This window comes from Nesoenas mayeri, assembly GCF_963082525.1.
Source record: "Nesoenas mayeri genome assembly, contig: SCAFFOLD_186, whole genome shotgun sequence".
NCBI classification, from domain to species: domain Eukaryota; kingdom Metazoa; phylum Chordata; class Aves; order Columbiformes; family Columbidae; genus Nesoenas; species Nesoenas mayeri.
In genome coordinates, this window is record NW_027660007.1 from 10,779 (window position 1) to 33,349 (window position 22,571).

At 60.2% G+C, this 22,571-nt stretch overlaps 1 protein-coding gene across 1 annotated transcript; it reads left to right on the forward strand.

Moving 5' to 3' along the window:
• Positions 1 to 3: 3 nt before the first annotated feature.
• LOC308052438 (E3 ubiquitin-protein ligase HUWE1-like) lies at positions 4 to 21,685 on the forward strand (the record flags this gene model as incomplete). Its single annotated transcript, XM_080364516.1, has 18 exons — positions 4 to 36; positions 1,532 to 1,665; positions 3,308 to 3,408; positions 4,051 to 4,266; positions 5,543 to 5,679; positions 6,573 to 6,694; positions 7,542 to 7,773; positions 9,536 to 9,772; positions 11,027 to 11,149; positions 11,234 to 11,329; positions 12,925 to 13,194; positions 14,828 to 14,980; positions 16,005 to 16,132; positions 16,221 to 16,302; positions 17,033 to 17,209; positions 18,569 to 18,710; positions 19,915 to 20,307; positions 21,490 to 21,685. Coding segments are annotated over 18 exons (2,972 nt in total), but the record flags the coding sequence as incomplete, so codon positions are not given.
• Positions 21,686 to 22,571: the final 886 nt, after the last annotated feature.

Genomic DNA, 22,571 nt, shown 5'->3' on the forward strand with positions numbered 1-22,571 from the left:
ATCATGATGTTCGTGCACACGTGCCGCGTCGGGCAGGTACCAGCGCGGGAAATGGGGGGGGGGGGCGGGGGGGAGCAGGTGCCAGCGCGGGAAATGGGAGGGGGGGTGGTGGGAACCAATGGGAGAATGGGGGGGGGCAGTTCAGTGGGGAAGGGGATTGGCACTTTGTGGGGGGGACCGGACTCTGGGGGCGGGACCATTGGGACAATGGGGGGTACCATTGGTGAATGGGGGGATACCACTGGGAGAATGGAGGGTACCATTGGGACAGTGGGGTGTACCATTGGATGAATGAGGGGGGTACCGCTGGGTGAGTGGGGGGGCTACCATTGGGACAATGAGGGGTACCATTGGGTGAATAGGGGGGAACCACTGGGAGAATGGGGGGGTACCGTTGGGTGAATGGGAGGATATCACTTGGGGAATGGGGGGGGTACCGTTGGGTGAGTGGGGGGAGCTACCATTGGGAGAATGCGGGGGTACCATTGGGAGAATGGGAGGGCAGGTACCATCTGGAGGATGTGGGGGGGGGAGCATCGCAGTGGGGATGGGGCTCCGCACGTTTCACACCCCCCTCTACCCAGCTTTTTGGGGTATTTTTTTCATCTCTTCCCCTCCCCCACCATGTGTTTGGGCGGGGCTTGGACAGAGGAGGCGTGGCCTGGGAGAAAATGGGGTGGCTGCGAGATTGAGGCGGGGCTCCTGGAGAGGGGGTGTGGCCTCTGCGAAAAGGGGTGTGGCCTGGGGATTGGGGCGGGGCTCGTGGAGAGGGGGCGTGGCCTCTGGGAAAAGGGGTGTGGCCTGGGGTGGGGCTTGTGGAGAGGGGGCGTGGCCTCTTGGAAAAGGGGTGTGGTATGGAGATTGAGGCGGGGCTTGTGGGGAGGGGGCGTGGCCTCTGGGAAAAGGAGGCGTGACCGTGGGGAGGGGGCGTGGCTTGCAGAGAAATGGAACCATTGGGGGTATTTACAGCCTTTTGGTGTCGATCTCCCCCATTCTGGTGTCGATTTCCTCATTCTGGTGTCAATTTCCCCTATTTTGGGGGGCGATTTCCCCCCATTCTGGTGTTGATCTCCCCATATTGGTGTCAATCTCCCCCATTCTGGTGTCGATTCCCCCATTTTGGTGTCAATTTCCCCTATTTTGGGGGCTATTTCCCCCCATTTTGATGTCGATCTCCCTCATTTTAGTGTCAATCTCCCCCATTCTGGTGTCGATTTCCCCATTCTGGTGTCGATTTCCCCCATTCTGGTGTGATTTCCCCCATTCTGGTGTCAATTTCCCTATTTTGGTGTCAGTCTTGCCCATTCTGGTGTCGATTCCCCCATTTTGGTGTCGATTTCCCCATTTTGGTGTCGATTTCCCCATTTTGGTGTCGATCTCCCCCATTTGGTGTCAATCTCTCTCATTTTGGTGCCGATCTCCCCCATTCTGGTGCCGATTCCCCACCTCGGGGGTCCCATCTCCCCCCTCCGAGGTTCCCGGGGGCCGCCGGTGCCGGATTTTGGGGTGACCGGGGCTGTTTGTGCCGCAGAGCGAGATCCGCGCCATCTCGGTGAACCAGTGGGGGTCGCAGCTGGGGCTGAGCGTGCTGGGCAAGCTGAGCCAGCTCTACTGCTCGCTGGTGTGGGAGAGCACCGTGCTGCTGTCCCTCTGCACCCCCAACAGGTGCGCGAACGGGGGGGTTTGGGGGGGCACAGGGGGTTGGGGAGGCACAGGGGGGTTAGGGGGGGCACAGGGGGTTGGGGGTCACAGGGGGTTTGGGGGGCACGGGGGTTGGGGGGTCACAGGGGGTTGGGTTCACAGGGGGTTGGGGGGTCACAAAGGGTTTGGGGGGCATGGGGGTGGGGGGGGCACAGGGGGTTCAGGGGGGTCTCACAGCTGGGGGGCGTCAGAGATGGTCTGAGGGGGTGGGGCACAGAGGGTTGGGGGGTTGGGGGGGCACAAGGGAGTTTGGGGGTCACAAGGGGGTTGGGGGGCACAGGGGGTTGGGGGTCACAGGAGGTTTGGGGGGGGGCACAAAGGGTTTGGGGGTCACAGGGGGTTGGGGGGTCACAGGGGGTTTGGGGGGGCATGGGGGTGGGGGGCACAGGGGGGTGGGGGGGGGGTCCCACAGTTGGGGGTGTCAGAGATGGTCTAGAGGGGTGGGGCACAGGGGGTTTGGGGGTCACAGGGGGTTGGGGGTCACAGGGGGTTTGGGGGCACAGGGGGGTTTGGGGGTCACAGGGGGTTGAGGGGGGTCCCACGGTTGGGGGGGGTCAGAGATGGTCTAGGGGGGTGGGGGGGCACAGGAGGTTCAGGGGGGTCCCACGGTTGGGGGACTCAGAGATGGTCTTGGGGGGGGGCACAGGGGGGTTGGGGGGGGCACAAAGGGTTGGGGGGGTCAGGAAGGGTTTGGGGGGTCACAGGGGGTTGAGGGGTCACAGAGGGTTGGGGGGCACAAAGGGTTGGGGGGTCAGGGAGGGTTTGGGGTCAGAGGGGGGTTTGGGGGGGCACGTGGTTTGGGGGTCACAGGGGGGTTGGGGGTCACAGGGGGTTTGGGGGGGCACAAAGGGTTGGGGGGCACAGGGAGGTTGGAGGGGCACAAAGGGGTGGGGGGTCACAGGGGGGTTTGGGGGGCACGAGGGTTGGGGGTCACAGGGGGTTTGGGGGGGCACAAAGGGTTGGGGGTCACAGGGGTGGTTGGGGGGCACAGGGGGGTTGAGGGGCCACAGAGGGTTCAGGGGGGTCCCGTGGTTGGGGGGAGTCAGAGATGGTCTGGGGGGGACACAGAGGGTTTGGGGGTCACAGGGGGTTTGGGGGGGGCACAAAGGGTTGGGGGGGCACAGGGGGTTGGGGGGCACAGGGGGGGCACAAAGGGTTGAGGGGGTCAGGGAGGGTTTGGGGGTCACAGGGGTTTGGGGGTCACAGGGGGTTTGGGGGGGGCACAAAGGGTTGGGGGGTCACGGGGTTTGGGGGTCACAGGGGGTTTGGGGGGGGCACAAAGGGTTGGGGGGGTCAGGGAGGGTTTGGGGGTCACAGGGGGTTTGGGGGGGGCACAGGGGGTTGGGGGGGGTCAGAGAGGGTTTGAGGGGGTCAGAGATGGATTTGGGGGGGTAGCTGAGGACTTTTTGGGGGAGTCAAAGAGATTTTGGGCTGCGGGGGGCAGAGTGTCCTGGGGGAGTTGGGGACGGGCCCCACCCCCAAGTAAATACCATGGGGGGGTCCCCATAGGATTGGGGGTGCCCCATAGGATGGGGGGGGGCACCCCATGGGATGGGGGGTGCTGAGGGGCCCCCCTGACCCCCCCAATTGGTTTGTGCCCCCCCAGCCTCCCCCCCGGCTGTGAATTCGGCCAGGCCGACATGCAGAAGCTGGTGCCCAAGGAGGAGAAAGCGGCTCCCAGCCCCCCCCAGGGGGGAAAACGGGCCGGTATGGGGGGGCTATAGGGGTCTATAGGGGGTCTTGGTGGGGGGGGTAATAATTTGAGGATTTGGGGGGGGTTGGGGAGGTTTTTAGGGGGAAATGGGGGTTTGAGAGGGAAGGTTTTGGGGGGGGGGGGGGATTGGGAAGGGGTTTATTGGGGGGGGGGGTTGGGGAGGGGGTTTATTTGGGGGGGTCTTTAGGGGGAGGATTTGGGGGGGTGACTGTAGGGGTGGGGGGGCTATGGGGAATGAGGGGGTGGTTGAAAAGTAGAGGGTTTGGGGGGGCTTGGGGAGCTTTTTAGGGGGAAATGGGGGAAATGGGGGTTTGGGGGGTCATAGGGGAAGGTCTATGGGGGGGTTTATGGGTAAATGGGGGTTGGGGGGGGAAGGTTGTCAACGGGGGGGTCTATGGGGGGGCTTATGGGTAAATGGGGGTGGGGAGGGGAAGGTTGTCTATGGGGGGGTCTATGGGGGGGGTTATGGGTAAATGGGGGTGGGGGGGGGAAGGTTTTTTGGGGGGGGTCTTTGGGGAAGGGGCTTGTTTCAGGGGGGTTGTTTTGGGGGGGTTTAGGGTTAAGGGGGATTTATGGCAAGGGGGGACTCTATGGGGTTTTTTGGGGTGCTCACCCCCTTTTTCCTCCCCCCACAGAGGGTGAAGTGGAAGGTTCCATGGCCGGGGGGGCGGCGGGGGGGGTGAGTGACCCCCCTCCGGCGCAGGGGGGGCTGCTGGAGGGGATGGGGCTGGAGGGGGAGCCCTTGGCCCCCATGGAGACGGACGAACCCGGCGGCGCCGACCCCAAGGTCAAGGCCAAGATCAGCCCGGCCATGGCCGCCCGCATCAAGCAGATCAAACCACTGCTGTCCGGTGAGGGGGGGGCCCAAAAACACACGGGGGGGGGCCCCAAAAACACCCCAGGGGGGGCCCCAAAATACCCTTGGGGGCGCTCGAAACATCCCCTAAAGCAGCCTGGGGGGGGCAAAAAGCATCCAGGGGGGACCCTAAAATACTTGAGCTGCTGCTGAATGTTGCGGTCCCCCCTGGGGTTGGGGACTCAATGTAGGTGTCCCCAGGTTCTCTATATTTCTGGGGAGTCACCCATATATTTCTGGGGTACCCCCCATATTTCTGGGGTGTCCCTGTATATTTCTGGGCTGCCCCCTATATTTTAAGCCCCCCCAACTCATGGTGTCCCCCCCACCCTCATCCCCCTGTCCCCTTGTTCTCCTGTGGGCTGGACATTGGCGTCCCCCCGGGGTTGGGGACTCAATGTAGGGGTCCCCAGGTCCCCTATATTTTTGGGGTGCCCCCCATATCTCCGGTTTGCTCCCCTATACTTTAAGCCCCCCAACTCATGGTGTCCCCCCCAACCCTCATCCCCCCGTCCCCTTGTTCTCCTGTGGCCTCTGGGTCTCCCCCAGTCTCATGGACCAGATGTGGGTGCCCCCATATCTTTCTGGGGTGCCCCCATATATTTGTGGGGTGTCCCCTATATTTCTAGGCTGCCCCCCTATATTTTAAGGCTCCCCAACTCATCCCACTCCCCTCATCCCACTGTCCCCCCCACCCTCATCCCCCTGTCCCCTTGTTCTCCTGTGGCCTCTGGGTCTCCCCCAGTCTCATGGGCCAGATGTGGGTGCCCCCATATCTTTCTGGGGTGCCCCCATATATTTTTTGGGTGCTCCCTATGTTTCTGGGCTGCCCCCCTATATTTTAAGCCCCCCCAACTCATGGTGTGTCCCCCCCACTCTCATCCCCCTGTCCCCTTGTTCTCCTGTGGTCTCTGGGTCTCCCCCAGTCTCATGGGTCAGATGTGGGGTTGGGGACTCAATGTAGGGGTCCCCAGGTCCCCTATATTTTTGGGGTGCCCCCGATATTTCTGGGGTGCCCCCATATATTTTTGAGGTGCCCCCTATATTTTAAGCCCCCCCAACTCATCCCACTGCCCTCATCCCCCTGTCCCCTTGTTATCCTGTGGCCTCCGGGTCTCCTCGTGTCTCATGGACCAGATGCGGGTGCCCCCCGTATTTTTGGGGGTCCCTAACGTGTCCCCCCCCCCGCAGCCTCGTCGCGGCTGGGCCGGGCGCTGGCCGAGCTGTTCGGGCTGCTGGTGAAGCTGTGCGTGGGCTCCCCGGTGCGGCAGCGCCGCAGCCACCACGCCCCCGCGGCCGCCCCCGCGCCCAGCGCCGCCGCCCGCGCCACGGCCTCCGCGCTCACCAAGCTGCTCACCAAGGGGCTCAGCTGGCAGCCCCCCCCCTACACCCCCACGCCGCGCTTCCGGTGAGGGCGGGGCTTACGGGATCAGGGGGCGGGGCTTGGGGGAAAGGGGGCGGGGCTTGGGGGGAAGAGGCAGGGGTGGGGAAAGGCAAGTAGGGATTGGAAAGAGGAGGCGTGGTCTATAGAAAGGGGGCGGGGCTTGGAAAAGGGGGTGTGGCTTGGGGAAGTGGGCGGAGTGTCTGAAAGGGGGTGTGGCTTGGGGAAGGAGGCGGGGTGTTTGGAAAAGGGGTGTGGCTTGGGAAGGGGGCGTGGTGTGGAAAGGGGGTGTGGCTTGGGGAAGGGGGTGTGGTGTCTAAAAGGGGGTGTGGCTTGGGGAAGGGGGCGGGGTGTTTGCAAAGGGGGTGTGGCTTGGGGAAGGGGGTGTGGTGCCTGAAAGGGGGTGTGGCTTGGGGAAGGGGGCGGGGAGTTTGCAAGGGGGGTGTGGCTTGGGTAGAGGGGTGTGGTGTCTGAAAGGGAGTGTGGCTTGGGGAAGGGGGCGGGGTGTTTGGAAAAGAGGTGTGGCTTGGGAAGGGGGTGTGGTGTGGAAAGGGGGTGTGGCTTTGGGCAAGGGGGTGTGGTGTCTGAAAGGAGGTGTGGCTTGGGGAAGGGGGCGGGGAGTTTGGAAAGGGGGTGTGGCTTGGAAGGGGGCGTGGTGCCTGAAAGGGGGTGTGGCTTGGGGAAGGGGGTGTGGTGTGGAAAGGGGGTGTGGTTTGGGGAAGGGGGCGGGGTGTCTAGAAAGGGGGTGTGGCTTGGGCTTACAGTGGGTGTGTCCCACTAACTGTGGGCAGGGCTTAGTGACAGTGGGCATGTCCTAGCACCCTGTGGGCGGGGCTTAGTGCCAGTGGGTGTGGCCTAGCGCCCAGTGGGCGGGGTCATGGCGGGGGGCGGGGCCTCACGTGTGCTCTCCCGGCCCCCAGGCTGACGTTCTTCATCTGCTCGGTGGGCTTCACGTCCCCCATGCTGTTCGACGAGCGCAAGTTCCCTATCACCTCATGCTGCAGAAATTCCTCTGCTCCGGCGGACACAACGCCCTGTTCGAGTGAGTGGCACGTCCACAAAACACCCCAAAAACACCCCAAACCCACATCAAAAACACCCTAAACCCGCTCCAAAAATGCCCCAAACCCACCCCCTAACCATCCCAAAACCAGCCCATAAACACTGTTTTGATTATCTGTTCTTTTCTTATTTGGTCCATCCCCTTTCCCCCTTGGTTTGGTCCGTCCCCTTTCCCCCTTGGTTTGGTCCGTCCTCTTTCCCCCTTCGTTTGGTCCGTCCCGTTTTTGGTTTGTCCCGTTTCCCGCTTGGTTTGGTCCGTCCCGTTTCCCCCTTGGTTTGGTTTATCCCCTTTCCCCCCTTGGTTTGGTCCGTCCCGTTTCCCCCTTGGTTTGGTCCATCCCGTTTCCCCCTTGGTTTGGTTTATCCCCTTTCCCCCCCCTTGGTTTGGTCCGTCCCGTTTCCCCCTGTGTTTGGTCCATCCCTTTTCCCCCATGTTTGGTCCATTCCGTTCCCCCCGTGTTTGGTCCGTCCTGTTTCCCCCTTGGTTTGGTCCGTCCCCTTTCCCCCTTTGCTTGGTCCATCCCGTGTTTGGTCCGCCCCGTTTCCCCCCTTGGTTTGGTCCGTCCCGTTTTTGGTTTGTCGCGTTTTCCCCTTGGTTTGGTCCGTCCCGTTTCCCCCTTCGCTTGGTCCGTCCCGTTTTTGGTCCGTCCCCGTTTCCCCTTTGGTTTGGTCCGTCCCGTTTTTGGTTTGTCCCGTTTCCCCCTTGGTTTGGTCCGTCCCGTTTCCCCCTTGGTTTGGTCCGTCCCTTTTCCCCCTGTGTTTGGTCCATCCCGTTCCCCCCCGCGTTTGGTCCGTCCCGTCGGTCTCACGGCCTTTGGTGTCCCCAGGACGTTCAACTGGGCGCTGTCCATGGGGGGGAAGGTGCCGGTGGCCGAGGGGCTGGAGCACCCGGAGCTGCCGGACGGGACGGGCGAGTTCCTGGACGCCTGGTTGATGCTGGTGGAGAAGATGGTGAACCCCAGCACCGTGCTGGACTCGCCCCACGCGCTGCCCCACAAGCCGCCCGCGCCCGGCCAGCCCCACTTCAGCGCCCTGCGCTTCCTCGTCGTCACCCAGAAGGTGGGGACACGGGGGGACAAGGGGATTTTGGGGGGGGGATATGGGGGGTTTTGGCCCCACGCGCTGCCCCACAAGTGAGCAGCCCCACTTTGGCGGCCTGCGCTTCCTTGTTGTTACACAGAAGGTGGAGATGTGGGGGACACAGGGGGACATGGGGGGACAAGAGGGATATGGGGACACTGGAGACAAGAGGGACACGGTGGACATGGGGGGACAAGAGGGACATGGATACAGGGGTCATGGGGAACGTGGGGGGACATGAGGGACATGGATACAGGGGTCATGGGGAACATGGGGGACAAGAGGGACATTGGGGACATAGGGGACATGAGGGACATGGGGGGACAAGAGTGTCACTGGGGACATAGGGGACACAAGGGGACATGAGGGACGTGCGGGGACAAGAGGGACAGGGGTACAGGGGTCGTGGGGAGCATGGGGGACAAGAGGGACACTGGGGACATAGGGAACATGGGGGGACATGAGGAACGTGGGGGGACAAGAGGGACATGGGTACAGGGGTCATGGGGAACGTGGAGGGGACAAGAAGGACATGGGGACACAGGGGACACGGGGAACATGGGGGACAAGAGGGACACTGGGGACATAGGGGACATGGGGCGACAAGAGGGACACTGGGGTCATAGGGGACACGGGGGGACAAGAGGGACACTGGGGACATAGGGGACATGGGGGGACATGAGGGACATGGGGGGACAAGAGGGACATGGATATAGGGGTCATGGGGAATGTGGGGGACAAGAGGGACACTGAGGACATAGGGGACACGGGGCACACGAAGGACACAAGTGACACGGGGGACAAGAGCAACGCTGGGGACATGGGGACAGAGCGGACATGGGGAGACGAGGGACATGGATACAGGGGACACGAGGAATGTGGGGGAACGACAAGACATGGGGGATATGGGGACATGGGGGGACAAGAGGGACATGGGGAACACAAAGGATACAGGTGACACGAGTGACAAGAGGGACATGGGGGACACAGGGGACAAGAGGGACATGGGGAGCACAAAGCGTACAGGTTACACAGGTGACAAGAGGGACATGGGGGACAAGAGGGATATGGGGAACACAAAGGGTACAGGTGACACGGGTGACAAGAGAGACATGGGGGACACAGGGGACAAGAGGGATATGGGGAACACAAAGGGTACAGGTGACACAGGTGACAAGAGGGACATGGGGGACACAGGGGACAAGAGGGATATGGAGGACAAGAGGGGCATGGGGAATGTGGGGAAACAAGAAGACATGGGGGACATGGGGAACACAAGGGACACGGGGGATATGGGGGTACAAGGAACATGAGGACGTGGGGGACATGGGGGGACAAAGGGGACATAGGGACAAGAGGGACACAGGGAACGTGGTGGGACAAGAGGGACATGGGAGACACGGGGAATCCTCCACCCACCAGGGTGAGACATGAACCAGGGGGGCGGGTCCCCAAATCCCCTTTTCCTCCCCAGAAACACCCCCAAAACCCCTTCAAACATGTCCCCAAGTGTCCCCTTGATGTCCCCAACATTTCTGGGCTACAAGTTGCTCTGGGGACTCAGGGTGACACCCACTCCCCATATGGATTATACAGATCCTCCACCCATCAGGATGGGATGTGAACTGGGGCGGGGGGGGGGGGGTGTCCCCAATCCCCTTTTCCTCCTCCGAAACCCCCCCAAACCCACCTGAAATGTGTCCCCGAGTGTCCCCAAGCGTCCCCCGCTGTCCCCCCGCAGGCGGCCTTCACGTGCATCAAGCAGCTGTGGAACCGGCGCCCGCTGAAGGTGTACGGGGGCCGCATGGCCGAGTCCATGCTGGCCATCCTGTGCCACATCCTGCGCGGGGAGCCGCTGGTGCGGCAGCGCCTGGGCCGCGAGCGCGAGGGCGCCCGGCCCAGCGACGACGAACCGGGGGGCGCCGACGAGGGGGGGCCCCGCCGGGAGCCCCAGGTCAACCAGCAGCAGCTGCAGCAGGTGGGACACCCCAAAATCTGCTTTCCTCACCCCAAAATGTGCTCCGGAACACGGGGGGTTCTCTGCGTTCGCTTGAGGGTTTGCTGAGCATCCCTGAGAGCTCCTGGTGCTTCCAAACTGCTTCTGGTCACCTAAAAGTTCCCCCAAGAACATTTTCTGGTCACCCCCAAAACTTCAGGTCACCCCTAAAACTTCAGGTCACCCCCAAAACTTTCTATTGTCCCCCCAAAACTTCTGGTCCCCCCAAAACTTTCTGTTGTCCCCAAATCTCTCCTGGTCCCTCCAAATCTCTCCTGATTCTCTCAAATCCCTTTTGGTCCCCCCCAAACTTCTGATCCCCTGGAAGCTTCTGGTTCCTCCAAGAACATTTTCTAGTCCCCCCCCAAATCTTTTCTGGTCACCCCCAAAGCTTTTTATTGTCCCCCAGTCTCTCCTGGGCCCCCCAAAACTCTCCTGATTCTCCCAAATCTCTTTTGGTCCCCCAAAAGTTCTTTGGATCCCCTAAAATCTTCTGGTTCCCCCAGGAACGTTTTCTGGTCCCCCCCAAATCTCTTCTGGTCACCCCAAAACTTCTGGTCCCCCCCCAAAATGTTTTATTGTCCCCTGAATGTCTTCTGGTCCCCCCTAAATCTCTCCTGATTCTCCCACATCCCTTTTAGTCACCCCTAAACTTCTTCTGCTCCCACAACAAACTTCTCTTGTCCCCCTCAAACCTCTTCTGGTCCCCCCAGGACCTTCTATTGTCCCCAAATCTCTTCTCATCCCCCCCCAAATCTCTTGCCCCCCAAATCTCTTCTCATCCCCCCCCAAATCTCTTCTCATCCCCCCAAATCTCTTCTCATCCCCCCAAACCTTTTCTGGTTCCTCCAGCTTCTTCTCATCCTTCTTGTCACCTCCTGCCCCCCCCAAATTTCTGGGTCCCCCAAAACCCCTTTTTCACCCCCCAAAACCCCCTTTCTGACCCCAAATTCCCTTTTCTGTCCCCCCAAATTCCCTTTGCCCCCCCCAATCTCCTTTTGCTTCCCCTCAACCCCCTTTTTCACCCCCAAACCCTGGTTCTGTCTCCCTAAACCCCTGGTCTTGTCCCCCCAAGTCTCCTCCTGTTCCCCCTCAAACCCCATTTTCCCCCCTCAAACCCCATTTTCCCCCCCCAAAACCCCCTAATTAATCTTCAAACCTCCTTATTTCTCCTCGTCCCCCCCCCTTTTTTCCCAAACTTGCCGTTTTTAACCCCAAACGCCCCTATTCCCGCAGCTGATGGACATGGGCTTCTCTCGGGAACACGCCATGGAGGCTCTTCTCAACACCAACACCATGGAACAGGCCACCGAATACCTGCTCACTCACCCGCCCCCCCTCATGGGGGGGGTCGTCCGGGTAAGAAACGGGGTCCCAGAAACCCAGGGAGGGTCCCCCAAAACTTCCCCACCCCTTAAAACGTTCCCTGACCCCCCTGCAAAGGACCTGAGCATGTCGGAGGAGGATCAGATGATGCGCGCCATCGCCATGTCCCTGGGCCAGGACATCCCCATGGACCAGCGCGCCGAGTCCCCCGAGGTGCGTGGGGGGCAATGGGGGGTCAGGGTGGGACCCCCGCACCCCATTTCCCACCCCCAGCCCCCCATTTCCCACCCCCACGCTCTGGTTCGCAGCCCCTGAATTGGGCTCGTGGTCCCTCGACCCCATCTTGTGCCCCAACGACCCTTTTTGTCTTATCCTGACCCCGTTTTTGTGCCCCATCTAACCCCATTTTGAACCCCATTCATCCCCTTGTGACCCCGTTTGACCCCCTGAACCCCATTCATCGCCTTGTGACCCCGTTTGACCCCCTGAACCCCATTCATCCCCTTGTGACCCCGTTTCCCCTGACCCCCATTTGTTCCTTTGTCACCCCATTCATCCCTTTGTGACCCCCTTTCTCCCCCGAACCGCATTGATCCCCTTGTGACTCTATTTAACCCCTTGAACTCCATTCATCCCCTTGTGACCCCGTTGCCCCCTGACCCCTATTTCTCCCTTTGTCACCCCATTCATCCCCTTGTGACCCTGTTTAACCCCCTGAACCCCATTCATCCCCTTGAACCCCATTCATCTCCTTGTGACCCTGTTTAACCCCTTGAACCCCATTCATCCCCTTGTGATCTCGTTTAACCTTTTGAACCCCATTCACCCCCTTGAACTCCATTAATCCTCTTGTGACCCCATTTAACCACTTGAACCCCATTCACCCCCTTGTAACCCCGTTTCCTCCCTGAACCCCATTCATCCCCTTGTGACCCCGTTTAACCCCCTGTACCCCATTCATCCCCTTGTGACCCCGTTTAACCCCCTGAACCCCATTGATCCTCTTGTGACCCTGTTTAACCCCCTGAACCCCATTGATCCCCTTGTTACCCCATTTAACCCCTTGAACCCCATTCACGCCCTTGTGACCCCGTTTCCCCCCTGAACCCCATTAATCCCCTTGAACCCCATTAATCCCCTTGGACCCCATTCACCCCCTTGAACTCCATTCACCCTCTTGAACCCCGTTTAACCCCTTGAACCCCATTCATCCCTTTGCCACCCCATTTAACCCCTTGAACCCCATTCATCCCTTTGCCACCCCATTTCCCCCCTGAACCCCATTCATCCCCTTGAACCCCATTCATCCCCTCGTGACCCCCTTTCCCCCCGAACCCCATTCATCCCCTTGAACCCCATTCATGCTGTCGAACCCCATTCATGTCCCCGACCCCCATGTCTCCCCTCGTGACCCCGTTTCCCCCCAAACCCCATTCATGCTGTCGAACCCCATTCATGTCCCCGACCCCCACGTCTCCCCTTGTGACCCCATTTCCCCCCAAACCCCATTCATGCTGTCGAACCCCATTCATGTCCCCGACCCCCACGTCTCCCCTCGTGACTCCGTTTCCCCCCAAACCCCATTCATGCTGTCGAACCCCATTCATGTCCCCGACCCCCATGTCTCCCCTCGTGACCCCGTTTCCCCCCAAACCCCATTCATGCTGTCGAACCCCATTCATGTCCCCGACCCCCACGTCTCCCCTCGTGACCCCGTTTCCCCCCAAACCCCATTCATGCTGTCGAACCCCATTCATGTCCCCGACCTCCACGTCTCCCCTCGTGACCCCGCGTCCCCTGTCCCGCAGGAAGCCGCGTGCCGCAAGGAGGAGGAAGAGCGTCGCGCCCGCGAGCGCCAGGAGGAGGAAGAAGCCAAGTGCCTGGAGAAGTTCGAGGGGGCCGAGCCGCTGGAGGCCGCGGAGCTGCTGGCGTTCACCGACTCCATGCTGCCCGGCTGCTCGCAGCTGCTGGACGAGCTGCCCGACACCGTCTACCGCGTCTGCGACCTCATCATGACGGCGGTCAAGCGCAACGGCGCCGCGTACCGCGACTCGGTGCTGCGCCAGGTGGTCAAGCAGGTCCGCGCCCGCTCCGGGGCCTCTTTTACACCCCTTTTCCTGCTGCCCGAGCGTGTTTGCTGCCCCCAAAAGCCTCTCCTGGTTCCCTTAAACCTCTTTTTCACCCCCCAAAACCCTATTGCTGAGCCCTAACCGCCATTTTTGACCCCAAATTCCCAGTTTAGTTGCTCTAAATCCCTCTTCTGGTTCCCCTCGAACCCCCTTTTCTCCCCTTGAAACCCTTTTTTCTCCCCTTGAAACCCTTTTTTCTCCCCTTGAAACCCTTTTTTCTCCCCTTGAAACCCTTTTTTCTCCCCTTGAAACCCTTTTTTCTCCTCCTAAAACCCCCTTTTCTCCCCCTAAAACCCCCTTTTCTCCTCTAAAAGCCCCTTTTCTTCCCCCAAAACCCCTTTTTCTTCTCCTAAAACCCTTTTCTCCTCCTAAAACCTCTTTTTCTCCTCCTAAAACCCCTTTTTCTCCCCCCAAACCCCCATTATTTCCCCCCAAACCCCGTTTTTCCCTCATCCCCCCTTTTTCCCGCCAAATTCCTTCCGTTCCCCTCACACCCTTTTCCCCCCCCAAAACCCCTGTTCCCCCCCGAAAACCCCTTTTCCCCCCCCAAAACCCGTTTTCTCCCTCTAAAACTCCTTTTTCTCCCTCCAAAACTCCTTTTTGTGCCTCTAAAACCCCTTTTTCTCCCCTTAAAACCCCATTTTGCCCCCCAAACCCCCATTTTTCCCTCATCCTCCCTTTTTCCCGCCAAATTCCTTCCGTTCCCCTCACACCATTTCTCCCCCCCAAACCCCCTTTTCTCCCCTAAACCCCCTTTTCTTCCCTCTAAAACTCCTTTTTCTCCCTCCAAAACTCCTTTTTGTCCCTCTAAACCCCCTTTTTCTCCCCTTCAAGCCCCATTTTGCCCCCCAAACCCCCATTTTTCCCTCAATCCCCATTTCTCCCGCCAAATTCCTCCTGTTCCCCTCACACCCTTTTCTCCCCCCAAACCCCCATTTTCCCTCCTAAACCCCCTATTTCTGTCTGAAACACCTTTTTTTTCCCCCTAAAACCCCTTTTTCTCCCCCCAAACCCCCATTATTTCCCCCCAAACCCCATTTTTCCCTCATCCTCCCTTTTTCCCGCCAAATTCCTTCCGTTCCCCTCACACCCTTTTCCCCCCCAAAAACCCCTTTTCCCCCCCCAAAACCCCTTTTCCCCCCCCAAAACTCCTTTTTCTCCCTCTAAAACTCCTTTTTGTGCCTCTAAAACCCCTTTTTCTCCCCTTCAAACCCCATTTTGCCCCCCAATCCCCCATTTTTCCCACCAAATTCTTTCTGTTCCCCTCACACCCTTTCTCCCCTCCAAAACCCCCTTTTCTCCCCCCAAACCCCCTTTTCTCCCCCCAAACCCCCTTTTCTCCCCCCAAACCCCCTTTTCTCCCCTAAAAGCCCCTTTTCTTCCCCCAAAACCCCTTTTTCTCTTATTAAAACCCCATTTTGCCCCCCAAACCCCCATTTTTCCCTCATCCCCCCTTTTTCCCGCCAAATTCCTTCCATTCCCCTCACCCCCTTTTCCCCCCCCAAAACCCCCATTTCTCCCCCCAAACCCCCATTTCTCCCCCCAAACCCCCCCGAACGTCCCCAAACGGCCCGTTTTGCAGGTGTGGGACGCGGCGGACGTGCTGATCAAGGCGGCGCTGCCGCTCACCACCAGCGACACCAAGACCGTGTCCGAGTGGATCAGCCAGATGGCCACGCTGCCCCAGGCCTCCAACCTGGCCACGCGCATCCTCCTGCTCACCCTCCTCTTCGAGGTGACCCCCCAAAACCCGGGGGACACCCCAAAACCCGGGGGACCCCCCAAAACCCGGGGGCGACACACATGCAGGGGTTGGGGGGCACCCCGGGGTCGTTTCTCCTCATAACAGCGATAGAAACATTCACCATGTTTTCCTCATGCCAACTTTCTCCTCAAAAATCACCTTTTTATGAGGGAAAATGTGGAATTTTGGGTTTTTTTTATGGGGGTTTTGGTGTGTTTTGGGGGATTTAGGGGGATTGGGGTTGTTATGTTGGTGGTTTGGGGTTTTTGGGGTTGGTTTTAGTGAGTTTCGCTTATTTTGGGGCAGGTTTTAGTGGGTTTTGCTTAATTTGGTGGCCGGTTTTAAGTTGTTTTGCTTATTTTGGGGCTCATTTTAGTGGGTTTCGCTTATTTTGGGGGTTGGTTTTAGTCTGTTTTGCTTATTTTGGGGCTGGTTTTAGTGCGTTTCACTTATTTTGGGGGTTGGTTTTAGTCTGTTTTGCTTATTTTGGGGCTGGTTTTAGTGCGTTTCACTTATTTTGGGGGTTGGTTTTAGTCTGTTTTGCTTATTTTGTGGTGGGTTTTAGTGGATTTTGCTTAATTTGGTGGCCGGTTTTAAGTTGTTTCGCTTATTTTGGTGCTGGTTTTAGAGATCTTACTTATTTTGGAGCTGGTTTTAGTGCATTTCGCTTATTTTGGGGTTGGTTTTAGTGCGTTTCGCTTATTTTGGGGCTGGTTTTAGTGAGTATCACGTACTTTAGGGACGCTTTAGGTATTTTTGGGGGGCATTTTACCTTCTTTCAGAGAGCACTTTTGGCTTTTTGGGGCTGGTTTTTAGGGGGTTTTGGTTATTTTGGGGCTGGTTTTAGGGTGTTTTGGTTATTTTGGGGCTGGTTTTAGGGGGTTTTGGTTATTTTAGGGCTGCTTTAAGGGGATTTTGGTTGTTCCGGGGGCTGTTTTTAGGTTTCTCCAGGGCAGTTTAGGATGATTTGGGGTTGTTTCTGTATTTTTGGGGTATTTATGTGTATTTTGCGCAGGAGCTGAAGCTGCCGTGTGCGCGGGTGGTGGAATCCAGCTGCGTCCTGGACGTGCTCATCAAGCTCCTGGAGGTGGTTCAGCCCTGTCTCCAGGCAGCCAAAGAGCACAAGGAGGTGCAGACCCCCAAGTAAGTGTGGGGGGTGACCCCCAAACACCCCCCAGTGCCCCCAAACCCCCCCGTTGATGATTTAGGGTGTTTTTTCCCCCCTCAAAAGGTGGATCACGCCGGTTTTGCTGCTCATTGATTTTTACGAGAAAACGGCCGTGTCGTCCAAGCGGAGGGCGCAGATGAATAAGGTGGGGGTGGGGGGGAACATGGGGGATCATATGGGGTCCTGAGGGGGTCATATGGGGTCCTGGGGGGACATGGGGGGCCTGGTAGGGTCATATGGGGTCCTGGGGGTCATACAGGTCCTAGGGGTCACATATGGGTCCTGGGGGTCACATGGGGTCCTGGGGGGTCATATGGGGTCCTGGGGGGGGGGTCCTATGGGTCCTAGGGGTCACATGGGGTCATATGGGTCCTGGGGGACATATGGGAGCCGGGGGGGTTCATATGGGTCCTGGTGGGGTCATATGGGTCCTGGGGGTTATATGGGATCCTTGGGGGGGTCATATGGGTCCTGGGGGTCACATGGGGACATATGGGAGCCAGGGGGTTCATATGGGTCCTGGTGGGGTCATATGGGTCCTGGGGGTTATATGGGATTCTTGGGGGTCATATGGGTCCTGGAGGTCACATGGGGTCATATGGGTCGTGGGGGACACATGGGGTCCTGGGGGGGGGTCTTATGGGTCCTGGGGGATCACATTGTGTCCTGAGGGGGACATTGTGTCCTGGGTGAAGATATGGTGTCTTGGTGGGGGGTTTACGCGGGGTCCTGGGGTGACACAGGCTCCTGGTGACGGTGACAATCACCCACAGTCACCATATCCACACACAACCCCTGGTGTCACCCCGAGCGGGTGACACGAGTGTGGGGACACCCATCTGACCTCCCCCCCCGCAACCCCGTTCCCCTCCCAGTATCTCCAGTTTGGCGGCAACACGTGGCGCTGGTTCGACGACCGCTCCGGGCGCTGGTGCAGCTACAGCGCCAGCAACAACAGCACCATCGACGCCGCCTGGCGCGGGGGCGAGCCCAGCGTGCGCTTCACTGCCGGCCGCCGCCGCTACACCGTCCAGTTCACCACCATGGTGCAGGTACTGGGGGCACTGGGAGCCCCGCAGGGCGGGGGGCACACAGGGGACACCCCCATGTCATCATCTCCCCTCTTGTTGTCACCCCGTTCTCATCATCACACCCCTCTTGTTGTCACACCCCTTGTACCATCACACCCCTTGTTGTCACCCCTTCTTGGCCTGTTCACCTCCACGGTGCAGGTACTGGGAGCACTGGGACTGTTACTGGGTGGGTGGCACACTGGGGACACCCCCTTGTTGTCACCTCTCCCCTTGTTGTCACCTCTCCCCGTGTTGTCACCTCTTCTCCGCTTGACACCCTCTTCTCACCATCACACCCCTCCTGTTGTCACCCCTTTTTTGTCCAAGTACTGGGGTCACTGGGAAGGGGACACCCCTCTTTGTCACCACCTTGTTGTCACCTCCCCCTCGTTGTTACCTGTGTCATTGTCACCCCATCCCATTGTCACCCCATCCCATTGTCACACCCCCCCACATTGTCACACCCCCCCATTGTCACCCCCCCATTGTCACCTCCCCATTGTCACCCCCCCATTGTTACCCTCCCCCATTGTCACCCCCCCATTGTCACCCCCCCCATTGTCACCCCTCCCATTGTCACCCCCCCCCATTGTCACCCCCCCCCATTGTCACCCCCGCCCCGTTGTCACCCGCCCCGTTGTCACCCCCCCCATTGTCACCCCCGCCCCATTGTCACCCCCCCCATTGTCACCCCCCCATTGTCACCCCCTCCCCATTGTCACCCCCCTCCCCATTGTCACCCCCTCCCCATTGTCACCCCCCCACTGTCACCCCCCCCACTGTCACCCCCCCACTGTCACCCCCCCCACTGTCACCCCCCCCATTGTCATCCTCCCCATTGTCACCCCCCTCCATTGTCACCCCCCCTCATTGTCACCCCCCCGCCATTGTCACCCCCCCCGCCATTGTCACCCCCCCGCCATTGTCACCCCCCCCATTGTCACCCCCCCCATTGTCACCCCCCCCATTGTCACCCCCCCCATTGTCACCCCCCCCATTGTCACCCCCCCCGCCATTGTCACCCATCCCCATTGTCACCCACCCCCATTGTCACCCCCCCCTCCATTGTCATCCACCCCCATTGTCACCTTCCTCTCATTGTCACCATTGCGATTGTCAGCCCCCTGAGCTGTCACCATCTTTGTTGTCACCCCTGCTCTGTCACCCCCCTCTAGTCCAGGTCACCACCATGCTGCAGGTACTGGGGGCACTGGGACCCCCCCAGGAGGGGTCACCCCCTCATTGTCACCCCCTCCATTGTCCTGCCCCCTCATTGTCACATTGTTCTCCCCTCATTGTCACCTTGTCCCCCCCTCATTGTCACCCTGTCCCCCCCAGGTGAACGAGGAGACAGGGAACCGGCGGCCGGTGATGCTGACGCTGCTGCGCCCCCCCCGAGCGGGAAAAGGCGGGGGGACAACAGGAGGGGACAGCGAGGACGGGAGGGACACGGAGGGACGGGGCAAAGAGGAGCCCCCCGGTGAGTGGGGGGGATTTGGGGACCATGGGGAGGGGGGTCCAAGAGGCCATGGCGGGGAGGTCAGAGAGGTCTCGGGGGTCCATGTGGCTCCAAAACTGGATGGGGGGGTTCATGGCTTCAAATTGATGGTTTATAGGGGGTCAGGGAGCCCATGGGGGGGTCAGAAAGGGCCATGGGGGGGCTGACCCACATCCCTGCACCCACAAAGTTGGGGGGTCTGTGGTTTGGGGGGAGCTCAGGGGGGAAAGGGGTACAGCACTGGGATTTGGGGCCGGGGGGAAGATTCAAGTCTATAGGGGGGGTCAGGGAGCCCCTGGGGGGGTCAGGCAGGATATGGGGGATGCCACTCTTTTTGGGGGGTGTCAGGGAGGCCATGGGGGTGGTCATGGGGCCCATAATGGGGTCTGAGAGCCCATGGGAGGGTGTCCCCCTTTTTGAGGGTGTCAGGGAGGCCATGGGGGGGTCAGGGGGCTCATAACAGGGTCTAAGAGGCCATGGGGGCACCAGGGAGGCTATGGGGGTATGTCCCCTTTTTGGAGGTGTCAGGGAGGCCATGGGGGGGTGTCCCCCTTTTTGGGGGTGTCAGGGAGGCCATAGTGGGGTCTGAGAGGCCTTGGGGGTCAGGGAGACCATGGGGGTGTGTCCCCCTTTTTGGGGGTGTCAGGGAGGCCATAGGGGTGTGTCCCCCTTTTGGGGGTGTCAGGGAGCCCATAATGGGGTCTGAGAGGCCATAGGGGTGTGTCCTCCTTTTTGAGGGTGTCAGGGAGGCCATGGGGGTGTGTCCCCCTTTTTGGGGGTGTCAGGGAGCCCATAATGGGGTCTGAGAGGCCATAGGGGTGTGTCCTCCTTTTTGGGGGTGTCAGGGAGGCCATGGGGGTGTGTCCCCCTTTTTGGGGGTGTCAGGGAGCCCATAATGGGGTCTGAGAGGCCATAGGGGTGTGTCCCCCTTTTTGGGGGTGTCAGGGAGGCCATAGGGGTGTGTCCCCCTTTTTGGGAGTGTCAGGGAGCCCATAATGGGGTCTGAGAGGCCATAGGGGTGTGTCCCCCTTTTTGGGGTGTCAGGGAGGCCATGGGGGTGTGTCCCCCTTTTTGGGGGTGTCAGGGAGGCCATGGGCGGGTGTCCCCCTTTTTGGCGGTGTCAGGGAGGCCATAGGAGTGTGTCCCCCCTTTTTGGGGTGCTCACCCCCCTCTCTTCTCCCCCCAGCCCCAGACCCCCCACCGGACGACGACGCCTCGGCCGCCCCTTCGTCCCCATCTCCCTTCTCCCCCTCCCAAGAAGACCCCACGTCGTGGGAGGGTCCCGACACCCCCCCGGTGCGCGGTTTGGCCGAAGAATCCATCCCCACCATCCTGCGCGCCTGCGTGAGCATGCTGGGGGTGCCGGTGGACCCCGACACGCTGCACGCCGCCCTGCGGCTGTGCCTGCGGCTGACGCGGCAGCACCAGCACGCGCTGCTGCTGGCCGAGCTGCGCAGCACCCCGCACCATCCTGGGGCTCAGCCAGAGCTCGGCCTTCACCGGCTTCCTCCCGCTGCTCACCCTCCTCTTCCGGCACATCATCGAGGAGCCCTGCACCCTGCGGCACACCATGGAGAAGGTGGGGGGCACGCCGGGGGGGCGGAGGGGTTGGGGACGTGGGGGTCGTGGGGTGGAGGGGTTGGGGACATGGGAATCATGGAGTTGGGGACAAGGGGATCATGGGGTGGAGGAGTTGGGGACAAGGGGATCATGGAGTTGGGGACAGAGGGGTCGTGGGGTGGAGGAGTTGGGGACATGGGGCTCATGGGGTGGAGGAGTTGGGGACGAGGGGATCATGGAGTTGGGGACATGGGGATCATGGAGTGGAGGAGTTGGGGACAAGGAGATCATGGAGCTGGGGACAAGGGGATCGTGAAGTTGGGGACACAGGAATCATGGAGTGGAGGAGCTGGGGACAAGGGGATCGTGGAGTTGGGGACAAGGGGATCATGGAGTTGGGGACACGGGGAACATGGGGTGGAGGAGTTGGGGACGAGGGGATCATGGAGTTGGGGACGAGGGGTCATGGAGCGGAGGGGCTGGGGACAAGGAGATCATGGAGTTGGGGACAAGGGGATGGAGGAATTGGGGACAAGGGGATCATGGGGTGGAGGAATTGGGGATAAGGGGATCGTGGAGTTGGGGACAAGGGGATCATGGAGTTGGGGACAAGGGGATGGAGGAATTGGGGACAAGGGGATCATGGAGTAGAGGGTTTGGGGACAAGGGGATCGTGGAGCAGAGGGGTTGGGGACAAGGAGATCATGGAGTTGGGGACAATGGGATGGAGGAGTTGGGGACAAGGGGATCATGGGGTGGAGGGGTTGGGGACACGGGGATCATGGAGTTGGGTACATGGGGATCATGGAGTTGGGGACACGGGGATCATGGAGTGGAGGAGTTGGGGACAAGGGGATCATGGAGTTGGGGACAAGGGATGGAGGAGTTGGGGATAAGGGGATCATGGAGCAGAGGGGTTGGGGACAAGAGGATCATGGAGCTGGGGACAAGGAGATCATGGAGTTGGGGACACAGGGATCATGGAGCTGGGGACAAGGGGATCATGGAGCTGGGGAGCTGAGTGCACTGGGGACAAGAGAATCATGGAGTTGAGGGGTTGGGGACAAGGGGATCAGGGAATTGGGCATCCAGGCGACACTGGGGTGGAGGAGATCAGGGTTCAGGGGACAAGGGGACACTGGGGACACTGGGATGGGGACCGGGGGACTCGCAGGGCCCCTCACCGTCCCCGTGTCCCCAGGTGGTGCGTTCGGCGGCCACCAGCGGGGCGGGCAGCACCACGTCGGGCGTGGTTTCGGGGAGCCTGGGGTCCCGCGAGATCAACTACATCCTGCGGGTGCTGGGCCCCGCCGCCTGCCGCAGCCCCCAGCTCTTCACCGAGGTGGCCACGGCCTGCGTGCGCATCGCCCTGCCCGCCCCCCGCGGCTCCGGCACCGGTGAGACGGGGGGACGCGGCGGGGACGCGGATCCGGAGCAGGGTGGCATGGCGGGGGGGCCCTGCGCCTTCAAAATGGGGCTCCAGGGGGGGTTTGGGCTTCAAATTGGGGTCCCTATAGCCACAAAATGGGGTTCTTGGGGGGATTTGGGCGTCAGATTGGGGTCCCTGTAGCCCCAAAATGGGGTTCTGGGGGGGATTTGGGCTTCAGATTGCGGTCCCTGAGATCCAAACTGGGGTCTCTATAGCCCCAAAATGGGGTTCTAGGGGGGATTTGGGCTTCAGATTGGGGTCCCTGAGATCCAAACTGGGGTCCCTATAGCCCCCAAATAGGGTTCAAGGGGGAATTTGGGCTTCAGATTGGGGTCCCTATAGCTCCAAAATGGGGTTCTGGGGGGAGATTTGGGCTTCAAATTGGGGGTCCCTATAGCCCCAAAATGGGGCTCCAGGGGGGATTTGGGCTTCAAATTGGGGTCCTTAGAGCCCCAAAATGGGGTTCTGGGGGGGATTTGGGCTTCAAATTGGGGTCCTTAGAGCCCCAAAATGGGGTTCTCGGGGGGATTTGGGCGTCAGATTGGGATCCTTGAGAGCCAGCCTGGGGTCCCTATAGCCCCCAAATGGGGTTCAAGGGGGATTTGGGCTTCAGATTGGGGTCCCTGAGCTCCAAATTGGGGTCCCAGGGGGGGCTTGAGGCTCCAAACTGGGGTCCCAACAATCCCTGTTACCCCAAACTGGGGTCCCAAGGGGTTTGAGGCTTCAAATTGGGGTCCCAGGCATCCTCATGACCACAAAATAGGGGTTTAGAGGTCCCTTTACCCCCCAAATATGCGTCCTAGGGGTCCCTTTAGCCCCATGCGTCCTAGGGGTCCCTTTAGCCCCAAAATATG